General features: G+C 31.4%; 2 protein-coding genes across 2 annotated transcripts; one reads left to right on the top strand and one right to left on the bottom strand.

Annotated features, from left to right (window-relative positions):
• Positions 1 to 5,800: 5,800 nt before the first annotated feature.
• LOC134693619 (acetylcholine receptor subunit alpha-like) lies at positions 5,801 to 6,865 on the top strand. Its single transcript, XM_063554457.1, has one exon. It carries the CDS (start codon positions 5,801 to 5,803, stop codon positions 6,863 to 6,865), a length of 1,065 nt encoding a protein of 354 aa, XP_063410527.1.
• A 4,962-nt stretch (positions 6,866 to 11,827) lies between these two features.
• On the bottom strand, positions 11,828 to 14,157 carry LOC134693618 (uncharacterized). The gene is made up of 2 exons (XM_063554456.1): positions 14,004 to 14,157; positions 11,828 to 12,326 (listed from the first exon to the last, which is right to left on the bottom strand). The coding sequence occupies exons 1-2, from the start codon at positions 14,155 to 14,157 to the stop codon at positions 11,953 to 11,955; spliced, it is 528 nt and encodes a 175-aa protein (XP_063410526.1). The 3' UTR covers positions 11,828 to 11,952.
• Between the last annotated feature and the right edge of the window lie 343 nt (positions 14,158 to 14,500).

Below are 14,500 nucleotides of genomic sequence, written 5' to 3'. Positions count from 1 at the left end.
GAATTTATTACTTTCACCAATTATTTCCATTTTGTCAACTCGATTTATAAGAACCAATGGTGGCAGCCAGATATCTTTTGGGTCAATCATTAACAAACTCAAATTTCCATTTGAAGATGGATTCCACTCCAGACGTTGGTCATGCCAGATAAGGGTTAAACATCCTGTGACAGATATGCTCTCTTCAACTTCTTTGAAATAATTTATAGATACAATAAGAAAACTTATACTTAGATACAATGTCTCTGTAGATGTTGTAGGCATCACCTCCTTTGTACAGTTCGCAACCAGGTCTTTGTATAGTCTCTGAACGTCAGTGATTGTTTGAGCTTGAACATAAACTGATAGCAAAAAACAGAAAAGTAAAGTCCGCTTCATTCCGAATCAGACGCAAAACATAGATATCAACATATATTTTTATTCAACTTAAACGATTGAATTAGTAATTCACAGTCAATGAAAAAAATCTATGCCTAAATGGAAAAACGTGTTTGATAGGTAATGATGTTGATCAATGTCGTGTCGTTTTTTACTAACGCTAAATGCTACATTTTATATTTGATTTAAATCGGGTGAAATGATCAAATGATAGTTCTTGTAAACTAAATTTAACGATACAATGGGTTAAATACTTGATGGTTGAAATCAATGATGTTTTTTTTTATGTATATGAATATAAAAGATCATTGATTCTAACAAGTAGCTGGGAAAACAGAGTTTAACTTCAAGTTGAAATAATAGAATTGGCACGCATTGTACGAAACCGTCGAATATACATTCACTGCCCATTACAACATTGGATCTATACAAATACATAATTTATTGGAGCAAAACGTTTGAATAGACATTATTGTCAATTTAGTAGTTATGCATTTCGATAATATATTAAGGCAACAGTAGTACACCGCTGTTCGCAACCCACATATCGATGGAGAAAAAGACAATTCCAGGGAAATACATCAAATATAAAAGGAGAAATACGACACAACAGAAACACAACACTAACATTCAACACACACAGAAACGAACTACAAGTATAATATAACAATGGCCGTTTTCCTGACTTATTCACGGAATTTTATTGTTTTTAGCATTATGTTTTGGGTTTTATTTGTACTCTGAGTCTTTTATCTCTTGAATGAAATATTAGCTGTCAAATCCATTTTTGACGATTCGACCATGTAAGCCCGGTTTGTCATGTACAGTTGTTATCTTATCATTTCAATTTAATAAGCAAAAACATTTTTAGTAAAAAAGGATAACAAAATTTTTAAAGAGCACTAACTTTGATAAGGTATCGTCTGACTATTTCGGTCATTAGATCATTTGTTGGTGTCTTGCTGATATTTTCCCCCCATTTTATGTTTCTCTGCATAGATGATAGTTTTACGAGAAGTTCTTTATTTTGTTATGTACTTTTTTCAAGATAATCGGTTAAAAAGGAATAATTAGTTAATTTTGTCATATAGTATGATGACCTATAATTGTAAATTGCTGTGTCATTTGGTCTCTTATGAAGAGTTGTCTCATTGGCAATCACATGCTCACATCCTCTTCATAACATCATAAGAAGCCCGACAATTTTGATGTAAATAGACAGTGCTAAGATCTGATCATTCTGCACATATGTGCTCCCATTACACTTTCCCTTTTAAAAGCATTATTTATATTATCGATAAAACTGGCATTAAATGATCAAGTTGAACAATATTTAAGATTTCAAGTTTTAACAATCTATAAAAAAAATCAGTTCAAAGAAATGTAAGCAGAAATATAATAGAACGCCTTTTTTCGTGAAAAAGTTAACATGGAATCCGGTGAAATATTTTCGATTCAAAATTAAACGTTGAACCGAAAGTCGCTTACGGTAGTAAGAATATTGTGTCAGGTTCCAAGGCTAGTGAACAGGTGTATTCATCACTACTCGTCGCCTCGCGACGACACCCATTGCTTCATTTTTTTGTCTTTGTTAACCTAAATAAACTACACAAAGAAAACGACAATATTTTGTTTTCAGAGTAACTAGAAATTCGTGACACAGTGATTTACACTTTGTTGATTTTATATCAGCACATATATGCTTTAGACAGAGAGCAGCAAGCTTAGTTTCAATAAATATCATGTTTTCTGTCTTTAAAAAAGGAGAGTGTGACTTTATAATTCATTTAACCTAAATATCAGCTATATTGAGGTTGAAAATACTTATTATATTCAGTTGATTTACATCTCAAAACTAGTGAAAAACATCACAAAATTAATATTTTGACAAAGGTGCCAAATTGATTTCACGAGTTCTGTAGCCCCATTCCTAAAGCTCTTTCATATATAGTGTATATCACCAATTAATGCATTATTCCAGGGTGTTTGTATAAAGTTTTCCTTTATAGAGAATTGCTGCTATCAAGGGAGCTTTTAACCATGAATTAAAAATATTTGTTTCTGTGTAGTGTTCAGTACGTGTTATTATTAATGATTTCATCGTTTTGCTATTTGTATTTCTTGGAATTGGTTTTTTTTCTATAAAAAAAAACCAAGACACATATCGAATGAAAATAAATACAAAAAATATTTTTGTGACGAAAATAAATAATTTTAACATGTTCAATGTTGTTTGTAAACTTGTATGTAATTGAGAATGAGGAATGTGTCAAACAGAAAAAAAAACATTCCAAAGAGCACACCACAGCTGAAGCCCACTAATGGTTCTTCAAGAAAATGCAGCTAGAAAATCCCACACCCGGAAGCGTGCTTAAGTAGTATCTATAATTAGTTTATTTAGCTAGTCTTAAACAAATATGTGTACTTGGGTATCTTTAACGTATTTTACCGTGTATTTGAAAAGCACAAAAATGGTACTAGTATGTTAGTTTATGATATAAATAACATAATACAATGGTGGTCAAATCAATACAATAGTTCATTTTTATGATTCGGGAAGGTATAAAACAACTGATTTGAACAGTGATTAAGTTCTCGGATTCTGTCACATATTTTTCTTTTTGATAGTTTGCAACTACTTTCCTATCATAAACCAATGACATTGTATTAACAGTTGGTACTTGTACTACGCGTATTTTCTGATTAAACAGATTCTAAGAACACGTTGACTAAGGTTGATAATTTCGTGTTTTAAAGATGATTTATCGGCTCATCTAACACAAGATGGTATCATTTTAAAGATAGCAAAAGTTCTGACATATTTATATTTTCATATAATATTCCAATACAATATTTCTGTGTAAAATAAATTATTTTTCAGAAAGGAATAGCAGGTTTCAAATTCATTTATTATTACAACATGTACATCTAAAAGTGTCATTTAGTATCTGGTGAAAAGTTGTCACAATGGCAATCATACCTTATTCTATAATTTTTACAGATGTTTTTTTGAAGCTATCATACTTCTATGTAGTTTATAAATGTGCGTACAAGTGTTCTCTAAGCTATGTCAAAATTATTTCTTTACTTTATTATTGTTTTTGTCATAGCGAGTTGTCAATTTGTCTCAATCTAATGAGTTGGCACCTTCTATTCTTCATAACTTAATCCATAATTACATGACGATGATGTACTAAAATGATAAACTCGGTCCGCCATGTTGACGTTGGTTAAAACATATGGCGGCTCATACATGCATGACAACAGACAGCTGCGGTTTCAGTGAAGACGCGTACGGATTTATTTATTTATTTATTTATTTTTTTGGGGGGGGGGGGGGGGTGGATATACTCTTTTCTCTCACATTAAGTGATTTACTTTGGGTTGTTCCCTAATCAATTTACAAGTATCCGCGAACTTCTTTCGTTTTTTAAAAAGAACAGAAGCAAAACAAAAGTGAAGAAATAAAACAAATAAAATTGAAATATTTATAGAACAACACAAGAACACAATATAAATATCAAGAAAATACACTCGAATATGCAATTTTGACAGAAAAAAACACTGGAATAGTCAACAATACATCATATAGATGATGTAAACAAAAACAGAACATTTGTTAACTATTATAGTGGTTTTATATGATTAATATGGTAGGATTTACTGGTCCGTTTTTTTTTGTAAAACAGATAAAATGAAAGCAGGTTAAAAAGCACACAGAGGTGTAAATCAAGAACCGTTTATCAGTAATAGAAAGAAAGAAAAACAGCAAACAACAGCATTGTCAATTCGAAAAGCAAAACCATGAAACCATTGAAAAAACGACATATAAAGCAAAATACATAAAGCAAAACTATTTACTATTTTTAATCCGAGATTGAAAGCTCCCTTGGTACCAATTCTCTATTAAGGAAAGCATAATATCGAACAAAAAGACCTGTTTTATCGAATCAATTGGGAGATACATGTATACAATACACATGTACGATTTGTTGGAATTTGGCTAAGGACTTAAAGTAGTTACTTTGGCAGGTTTAGTTTTTAATTGATAATATTTTATCTAATTTCGAGATGTGAATCAACTTTTTATTACTCAGCATTTTCAGTCTTACTTTTTTGTGATTGGTGGTTAAAATGTATTAAAAACTCGTACAATCCTTTTTGAAATGTTTAACATAATATTTAAGAAATAAAAGCGTGCTGCATTCCGTCTAAAGCATACTGCATATCTGTGAAATTATAAATTCAACAAAACGTTAAACACTGTGTCGCAAATTTACAGTTTATGTTTAAACACAATGTTGTCTGTTTCAACAGTAATTGTACGAAAATGATAAAAAAAAAAAAAACGTACGTTGCGATGTATGTTTTCCAGAAACTACGCGATGCGTTTACTTGTACACTACCAAGGCGACCTATATAGTTATGCGTACATTTATGTGTCCAGAAAAAGTTGAACCTTTTTTAATAATATGTAAACACTCGGAACTGTAATGACCGAATAAGACAGTCGACTTCTTACTAGAGTTATTGCTTAAATTCATTTTATATCTATGTTTAGTATAGTTGCTTATTATCTTGAAAACTATACTCTAAGATAGAAACTGTATATGACAAAAATGGTCAAAATAGTCGAATCGTCAAGCATTGATTCTAACAGCTAATGTTCAATTAAACATATAAAAGACTTAGGATGCAAAACAAAATATTATGCTCAAAACAATGAAAATCCATTAGCATCGTTTATATTGTGGAAATAGCTAGATTCCTTATTGACAGTATATTCTATACACACGTTTTGTCATTAATTGATGTGTTTGTATAAATCCAATGTTTTAATGGGTATTTATCTATGACGGAATTATACAATAGATGACAGTCCGTTAATTTCAAATTAAACCCTTATTTTACAAAAATGTTTTACAAGCTTTTCTGTATATGGATCATGTTTTATATTCATATGAATAAAACTCAGTCATCAATGTCAAACATAAAGAATTTTTCCTATTGTCTTGTTAATTTAAGTTTACATCAACTGTCATTGATCATTTAAGCCGATTTTAGAATTGGACAAAACATAGCATTATTTTCAAACAATACAATTTCGTAACAAGTGTTTACATTACAATTTGTCTAGCGTTAGTATGACTGACTCGATATTGAACTAAACAATTATCTATACAAAAGTTACGTTATATTACTTGAGGTATTTGTATAGATTTGCAATGGACTTTGAATTCCTATTCGAAACATTGATGATTCTTTCAGAATTAACTCACTCATATTCGACGAATTTTTGAGAGAGAATAATATGTATTGCGCTTATTTCGGAATGAAGTGGATTTTATTTTTCTATTTTATGCTCTTAGTTTATGTTCAAACTCAATCAATCACTGATGTTCAGAGACTATACAAAGACCTGATGACGAATTATACAAAAGAGGTGATGCCTACACCATCAACAGAGACATTGCACATAAGCATAAGTTTTCTCATGGTATCTATTAACTTTTTCAGAGAAGTCGAGGAGAGTATATCTCTTACAGGATGTTTTCACCTAATCTGGCATGATACACGTCTAGAGTGGACTCCGTCTTTAAATGGAAATTTGAGTTTGTTAATGATTGACTCAAAAGATATATGGCTACCACCGTTGGTTCTTATAAATCGAGTTGACAAAATGGAAATAATTGGTGACAGTACGAAATTTCCTGCATCTGTGAACAGTAGTGGATATATAAGGTACAGTCCAGGGACAGTACCAGATGTCAAATGTACCCCAGATATTTCTAAATTTCCGTTTGATACACAAATATGTACTCTTGAAATAGTTCCATGGGGACTTGACAAAAAACATCTTTCATTAACAAATATAGTTGATGTATGTCTTTTGATGCACCTCAATCCTAATTCGGACTGGACCTTGGAAAAGTGCACTACGACAGTCTACAATTCTCAAGAACACAATGTTTTTTACGTTACAGTAGAAATTAAACGCCAGCCACTCTATTATACAATAATGGTAGTTTTTCCTACATTTTTGTTTGGATTTTTGAACCCATTGGTGTTCATCGTTCCTGTTGAAACAGGAGAGCGTATAGGCCTAGCCATCACCCTGTTGTTGTCATATGCTATTTTTCTTACTCTTGCCTCAGCCTCCGTACCAGCTACCTCGAATCCGATGTGCACTTTACTTATTATTATGATTGTGATTATCACAGTCAGTGGAGTAATACTGTATGGTACAACAGTAACTATTAAATACCATTATAAGAAGAAAACTGATGATATTTGGTCACCACTGAAAGGTATAACAGAATGGATATTGAACAAAAAGTTGAAATATGTAGAACAAGCTGATTCAAATAAGAAACTAAATGTTACCAAGGATGACGTAGTTAACACATTAGACTCAATGCTTTTCTTTGGGTCTTATATGACGATGACAATTATTTGTTTGGGATATTTCTTATATGTTTTGATATAAATATGTTTTTTATTGAAATCAAGATTTCGTACGTTCAGACTTGCAACATTTGTTATACCTACTACTACATTAAGGAATAGGTTATTTAAAATGATTCAAATTGGTTTGTTTACTATTTATTATTTACAGATGTCGCTAGAATTAATATAAATAAAATGACGTTACCTTCTTTTGTGATAGATCAGAATTTTAAACCAGACATCTGTTTTATGTACTGCATCAACGAGTTACTCTTTGTGATTAAAAATGATGGACTGAACCTGATTTTGTGGCACGCCAAACCTCCCATATATAAGTTATATATAAGTGATTAATCTTATATTATGCTATAGAAATTGTTTCATTTATTCCTTTTCACCGTGTAAAAAAAAATTTTTGTTATAGTGACAGTAGATAGTGATTAAGGTTGTAACACATTGTTGTCTGCTGTACCCTAACTTTTGACATTTTTACCTATACCGATGTTTGTTTTGCTCATTGGAAATAGATTTTTTTGTAATATTCGTTTGGTTGTCAATTAATAGTTTTATATTTTACTACACAATTTCAAAATATTAAACATTAGGGTATATACACATGCGTGCTTTATGTGACGTTCAATGTTGCAAAGAACTAAACTGAAAAGAGGGAATTACAAAGTGGTTAACAAAAAAACATTTTGTTCAAACGGTAACAGACACTATCGAGGCCATTAATGACAACTAAATTGAGGAAAAAATTAGCGAAACGTTACATAGAAAACTTTGAATAAAGCATCACAATCCCCCCATATCCCCCATATCCCCCCAACAAAACAGTTATGAATTACAACGCCCCGAGAGGAATCTGTAAATGATTTTTCCTCTTTCAGAAATCTAATATAAAAAAAAAGATGTGGTATGATTGCCAATGAGACAACTATCCACAAAAGACCAAAATAACACAGACATTAACTACGTTTGTTATTTAGATTCTATAAAGCATATGATGATATGAAAAACAAAGATTACGGAAAAATGTCCTTCTAATTTAAATGTCTGTTTTGTACATTTCTACGATGAGATCCAAAAAAAAAGTAGAAGAAAAAAAACTTAAGTTACTGTGAGGTAGAAGAGTAATACATAACTTAGCTAATATAACTTAACAATTATGGACTGTTGTTTAAGTGAGAAATAAGTGCACAGACCATTAGTTAAATTGAAGTAAATGTTAAAATAACATTGACATACATTTACTGATTTTATACCAAAATTGACTTATATTGTTTCCGAAACAGTGTACATTTGCCCGTAGTTCATTGCTTACTAGCTATCTTTTTTGCAATTGTTTTTATTGGCAATGCATTTTAATTTCAGTCGAAATAGCGTTTATAGCAAATAAATTGAAATCCTATCTTTGTTTCATATTTTTCTTTACTGTTTTATTACAATTAAAAGTAGTCTGAATAACACGAAGTGCCAATCTCAAAGAACAAAGGATAAGACGTATTAGTTCCATTGTTATTCTTTGGTTCTTATATCGTGATAATAATTATCGGTCGTTCACATTGTTCGAGGACTATGCTAGACATATGTTTATCAGAAGGAAGAATACGTACATACTCTTTCCGAATGGATGAAAGATGTAAGGTAGTGATAAAATATGTAAGGTAGTGATATCAATCGGGTTAAAGAAAATGGGTCTTTTAAAACACATGCTACACTAGTCATTAAAGACCATGGCCTACCTCCATGACAGATATGCTGTTGTCCACACATATAAAGCCTCGAATAAATCGTTAGTTTTTGTGTAAATCACCTCAAAGCTGCTTGATAAAAGATTTAGGTAATTATTGACATATAAATTCACTGAAAAACGCAAAATCAACTGCCGACACTTGGTTCTGGAGGCGGCATGAATAAGAAGTGGATAGTTAAACTAATCAGATCCATTTGACTGCAATCTAAGACTATTTCGTTCTTCTTATTAAGATCTTAACTTTTCTTCCATTTTTTGTATGTATTTCCCATTCCAAATGAAAAGAGAGTTGATCTTATACTTGCTTTCACAAAGATGACAGATGCTTGAAATATCCGGGTTATCAAGGGTGTCACACGTGGAACAGGATATGCTTATCCTTTCGGACCACCTGACAGACACCCCTGTCTTTAGCTTTCTATGTTCATGATCTTATGTTTTGTATTCTGTTGTTTGTCTTTTATCTTCTTGTTTTTGATGAACACAATATATTTGATTTCTTTTCTTTAAATTCATCATATTATTTCTTGTGACATTGACGTCATCAACATGTTTTCATGGTTTACTCCGGTTTAAAATGGAATTAAGTATTAATTATAAGGAATGATTGTAATATTTTTTCTGCCTATTCGAAATGAAATGTGTTATGCTATTTCTTCATACATTGTCATAGACAGAAAAAAATAATACAGTCATTCCTTAAATATATAATTATAACTATTTTCCATTGAGATTGAAGAAAATATGATAGTTAATTGTTATTATTATGTAATTAAACATGTAACGTTAATTCTTATTGGATAACGGATAAAAGCCATTCAGCAAATGACAATTAACAATTAAAGCGAAAGACACCATCGTTTGTTTTTTGATTTTGCCATGTGATTATGGACTTTCCAAATTGATTTTCCTCTGAGTTCAGTATTTTTGTGATTTTACTTTTGGCTATCGTAGTCGACGTTTTCGGGATATTTTCAACTCATATTTGACTATTTTATTTATTATGTCTGTTTTGTTCACATATTGTTGTAGTGTAACGGAATTTGATGAGAATGTCGTAAAGTGAGAGGTTTAGCGCTATAAAACCAGGTTCAATCCACCATTTTCTACATTTGAAAATGTCTGTACCAAGTCAGGAGTATGACAGTTGTTGTCCATTCGTTTGATATTTTTTGTCATTTGTTTAGCCATGTGACTAGGGACTTTCCGATTAAATTTTTTCTCGGAGTTCATTATTTTTGTGAATTTTACTTTTTGAATGTTTAAGAATTTTGAATTTAAACAGCAGTAACAGTATTACGACCATATAAAATCCTAGTTGAAGGCGACAACTCTTCAAATACAGCCTTGTTACTCCATAACTGTACCAAGAAGTAGAATAAAGCAAGGGGCAATCAAGGCAAATGAAAACAGAAAAAACAAATTTGGCATACAAAAACAAGCAACTGAACAAAAAAACGCTAGACACAGAAAGCATAACAAAAAGAAAACAAACTACAAGGTAAATCCAATAATATATTATCTATAAAAACTGATAAAAAAGCAAACGTAGAACTTTATCAAACAACATGACTAATGGATAGAAAACAAATGAAATTTATATTCTTGACTTCTTATGTGCTTTTTATGAAGTTAAGGGGATTTTTTCATGTGCCCATGAAGTATTAGTGTATACATGTATAGCAGTTGCTACAGAAGGGTAATGAAAAATGTAATTCTTCAGTATGCTGTTTTATTGTCTGTTTGGTTGTTCGAACAGACAAGGTCAAAACAAATACGAAGTTCTAATATTGCTGTGTTCAAACCAAACGAGAATGTTTGACACGTTTTCCACGTCGTATATGCGTGGTTTACTATTTACGTCGTCTGGTATTTTAAGTGCCGAGCGTTGACCTATTTCCGAATAGGACTGTAAAACTAGGTTTGAATTCGCATTGCTATAAGACGTGTCTCTGCTATTTTTATCCAGCGTTCCTGTATCTAGTAACATAGTTTTATTTGAAAATATGATCGTGTATTATCGTTTGTAGTTGTGATTCTATTTTTTTGTTTTCTATTCGTATGCAAGGGTAGAGATGGTTAATCACCCATTTCGTTTCTATGATTTTGACTTAGGGCAACTGAGTGCACTGGATTTTTTTGTTTTGCAGTTTGGCTTGAAAGAGGGTACGACATAGCTATTTGAACTATTACTAACACAATTCTATATTCTTCTAATAACATAATTAGAAGCCTAATCTTGACTTGTGTCAACTTTTAGAAAACTACTTGGAACGTTACTTTTTTGTGGCGTTGATTCATTCGTGGTATAGACACACGTTCGTAATTCTGTTTAACTATTTTTGTGTACTGTCCTTAATTAATTTGAGTAATTCGTTGTTATTCTTTGATTAACATGTCGAAATGTACATTAACATTATTTATTTATGTATATCTTTGTCTTTGGTGTTCTTGCGTATATTTGTACCAGATTCAACCCACCATTGTTTTTTTATAAATGTCCTGTACCAAGTCAGGAATATGACAGTTGCTATATAATAGTTCGTTTCTATGTTTGTTGCAATGTGGTGCACTTCAATGTTCTGTTGGTTCGTTGCTTTCCTCCTATAGTTGATGTGTTGCCCTCGGTTTTACCTTGTAACCCGGATTTGTTTTCTCTCAATCGATTTTTGACTTTTGAACAGCGGTATACTTCTTTTTCTTTTATTCAGGAAACAGGAGTACCACATTTGAATTTGTTGGGCTTTTTTGAATTAATATTTGAAAAAACCAAATGAACATCACATTTCTGTACTCGTTCTGGTTAAAATTACAAATAAAAAACTTATCAAATTTATTGGAAACTTGCAACCCAATTAATTAAAATCACAAAAATACTGAACTCCGCAGAAAATTCAAAACGGAAAGTCCATAATCAAAAGGCAAAATCAACAGCTCAATCGCATCAAACAAATAGATAACAAATGTCATATTCCTGACTGGTATTTTCTTATGTAGAAAATGATGGATCGAACCTGGATTTATTGCAAGCTAAACCTCTCACTCGTATGACAGTCGCATCAAATTTCATTATATTGACAACGAGACGTGAACAAAACAAACAGACAAAAAAGGTAAAAATGTCAACAATACAGCAGTTAACATTGTGCAATAATCCTAATCATTAAAAAAAACCAAATAAGTAAAAAAGAAGATCAAAACGGCCTCAGACCCGTGATATTAAGAGACAAGCAAAAATGAGAAAACTAAAATAAAACTATCTTTATTCAAATTCGTGTTTTCATATATATTATCAACATACATAATATGCATCTGTACTTTCATAGAAAATACAGGACAAGTGTAAAAAATTGTTCAAGCCAGATCATAATTTAACACCATGAAGGGCATGTTGTGCTCGTACACAATATATCTGAGAGACGGTTTGCAAAATGACGCCCATCGTTTACTCCTCTTCTATATGATCCGTATTTTCTTTCATAACTATTTGTACATTTCATGATACAATCAACGCTTAGAGAACTATATCCAGCTGGTCTACTTTCACGCCTGGTTGAACACTTGTCAGAGTTCGTAGAGAATCCACGATTATAAACATCGTTCTTGTTCAATCTTTCAAAGTAATATCCCTTGTATAGAATCCACCTGTGTTTATGAGATCTAGTGCTTCTTGATGGTGCCTTTCGTTTTCCCATGCAGGATAAAGCTGTTGTTCCAAAATAGTAAGGCTCTCCTCCAGAGGGTTCTACAAATTATAAGTGATGGCTTTCATTAGTTTTCTACAATTTTTTTAACATGTTCATATATATTCCTATACTATTTTTCATGTATGTACAAAAACCATGATTTCCCAACCATGATATGACAATTGTAAACAAATAAACTTGCACAATATCATAATTTTCCCAGACTGTTTATTATTTTTTGGTATTATCAGATATCCACGTATGCTTTATACATTTTCGTTTTTGTGTTCACTATTTCCTGTTATTCTATAAAAGAAGATAAGTGTACGTTTTAAAGAAATTAAACAAAGATGAGGAATAGACGTTAGTTGAAGATGACGTCGATGATTTACTTTGGATATTTTTGTTATGTGCTGTCATATTATTGTTTGCAAAAATTCCCCTTGAAATGATTCTTAATGGTGTTCTAAGGCAGGTACATTGTTGCAGTTTTTGCTTTTAACATATATGTTGTCCATTCAAAATCAGACATGTATTGTTTTATAAAGAATTGCTGTTCCGATATTTTTTAAATCAATTAGTATTAAGAAATGTATCGTCCTCGTGCAACGCTCTGATTACTTGCAGGACTTTTTTTATATTTTTTGTTTATAGCTCTTCAATCTTTTAACAAGCTTTTAGATTCTCAAAAAAATGGCATTGAGCATCACTGTAGAAACATTGGTTGTCGAAATGCGCATTTTGTACGGTAATGTTTACGTTATACTCTCATATTATCTTTCAAAGAGGTATAAAAAGGGATATCAAGAAGAGACAATTGGTCGATGTGATATAATTGAGTACCGGTTCTAACACTGATAACATTCGCCTACAAGATTTGTGTAAATAACACGTTAAATAACAAGAGAGTTATTTCAATTTTACCAATCTGAATGTTCGACCGCAAATAAATTCATCCGCAGCTTCCAATGAACGAAATATTCCTGGATTACAATTGGATACCAGATTTATGGTTTACGAACTAACTCCTAATTTGGATGATCGGTGTGAAACATCTGTGTCAGTGATCACATACATGTTTATATTACATTTGTCGTAGCCAACATCATAACCGTATTTTCCTGTTCATGACATCCTTTATTAGTGATATCACGAGCTTTTCTAGCTATAAGTATAAGCGCAAATTGAATCTTGCAGCCATCGTGGTAATTTGATTATAGACCTTTTTGTTTTAAATATATGTTATATTTCCAAAAATGTAAATTGAAGGATGTACATTTTAGAATTAGTCGGCATATCAGATAAGAAAAAAAAGTCATGGTTCCGTAGTGGGAGCACCGCGCTGCAAATAAAAGGGGTCCTGGTTTGATCGTCGTTCAAGAGATTAAACAACACGAACTGAATTTTTGACTCTCCTTTGACACAATTAATGAGTATGGTCTTGAAAAACAACGATGGTCCGACGGAAAAGGACGATAAGCGACTGACACATGTTAATGGGAGCAACATCAATAACAAATAGCAGTTATTGTCAACGGGATTATATATCTGATCCCTTTCAATGCATTTGCTTTTTACTTAATAACATTTCATGGATCGTTTTAAAAGATATTAAATGTAATTTAAACAGTATGTTAAACAAGAATTCACTTTACTCATGACAAATTATTGATATAACAAATAATGATATTTTTTTTGTAATGAGACAAATATCTACTTGTAATATAAATGATTACCATTGCATTTATAACCCCTTGTTTTACCATTCCACCAACCATCGCAGGTCGTTATTAGTACAGCTAACACCAAGACAATTATCTGCATACAAATGTCACCAATTAACATTAACAATTTGCAATAATGTAAAGTGTTTACAATGTACACAGTCATGTTATAATAACAAATTATTTATTAAGAACCACATTCTGTTAGTTGTGTATTTTGATTTTACAAAATTAAATGAAACTTTTGAAAAAGAATTGCAACTTGCTTTATCAAATAAAGAATGGTGACTTGATGATATGTCATAGCCGATTAATCAGTCTGAAAAGTTATATATTTTATCTTCGTGCTAATTTTACGCAGTACACTAGAAAGTTCAAGATATAAGAATATAATCCCATGCTATCAATTAACGTTTAAAACTTTCAATAGAAATTATATAGTTCTTCAGTCCGAATTTCAAGCATCTGATGGAAAGAAAACAATAAGATGAATCAGTTATATTAATCAT

Source organism: Mytilus trossulus, chromosome 12, assembly GCF_036588685.1.
Source record: "Mytilus trossulus isolate FHL-02 chromosome 12, PNRI_Mtr1.1.1.hap1, whole genome shotgun sequence".
NCBI classification, from domain to species: Eukaryota; Metazoa; Mollusca; class Bivalvia; order Mytilida; family Mytilidae; genus Mytilus; species Mytilus trossulus.
Note: the sequence above shows the minus strand (reverse complement) of the source record. Positions and strands in the feature narration are given on the sequence as shown.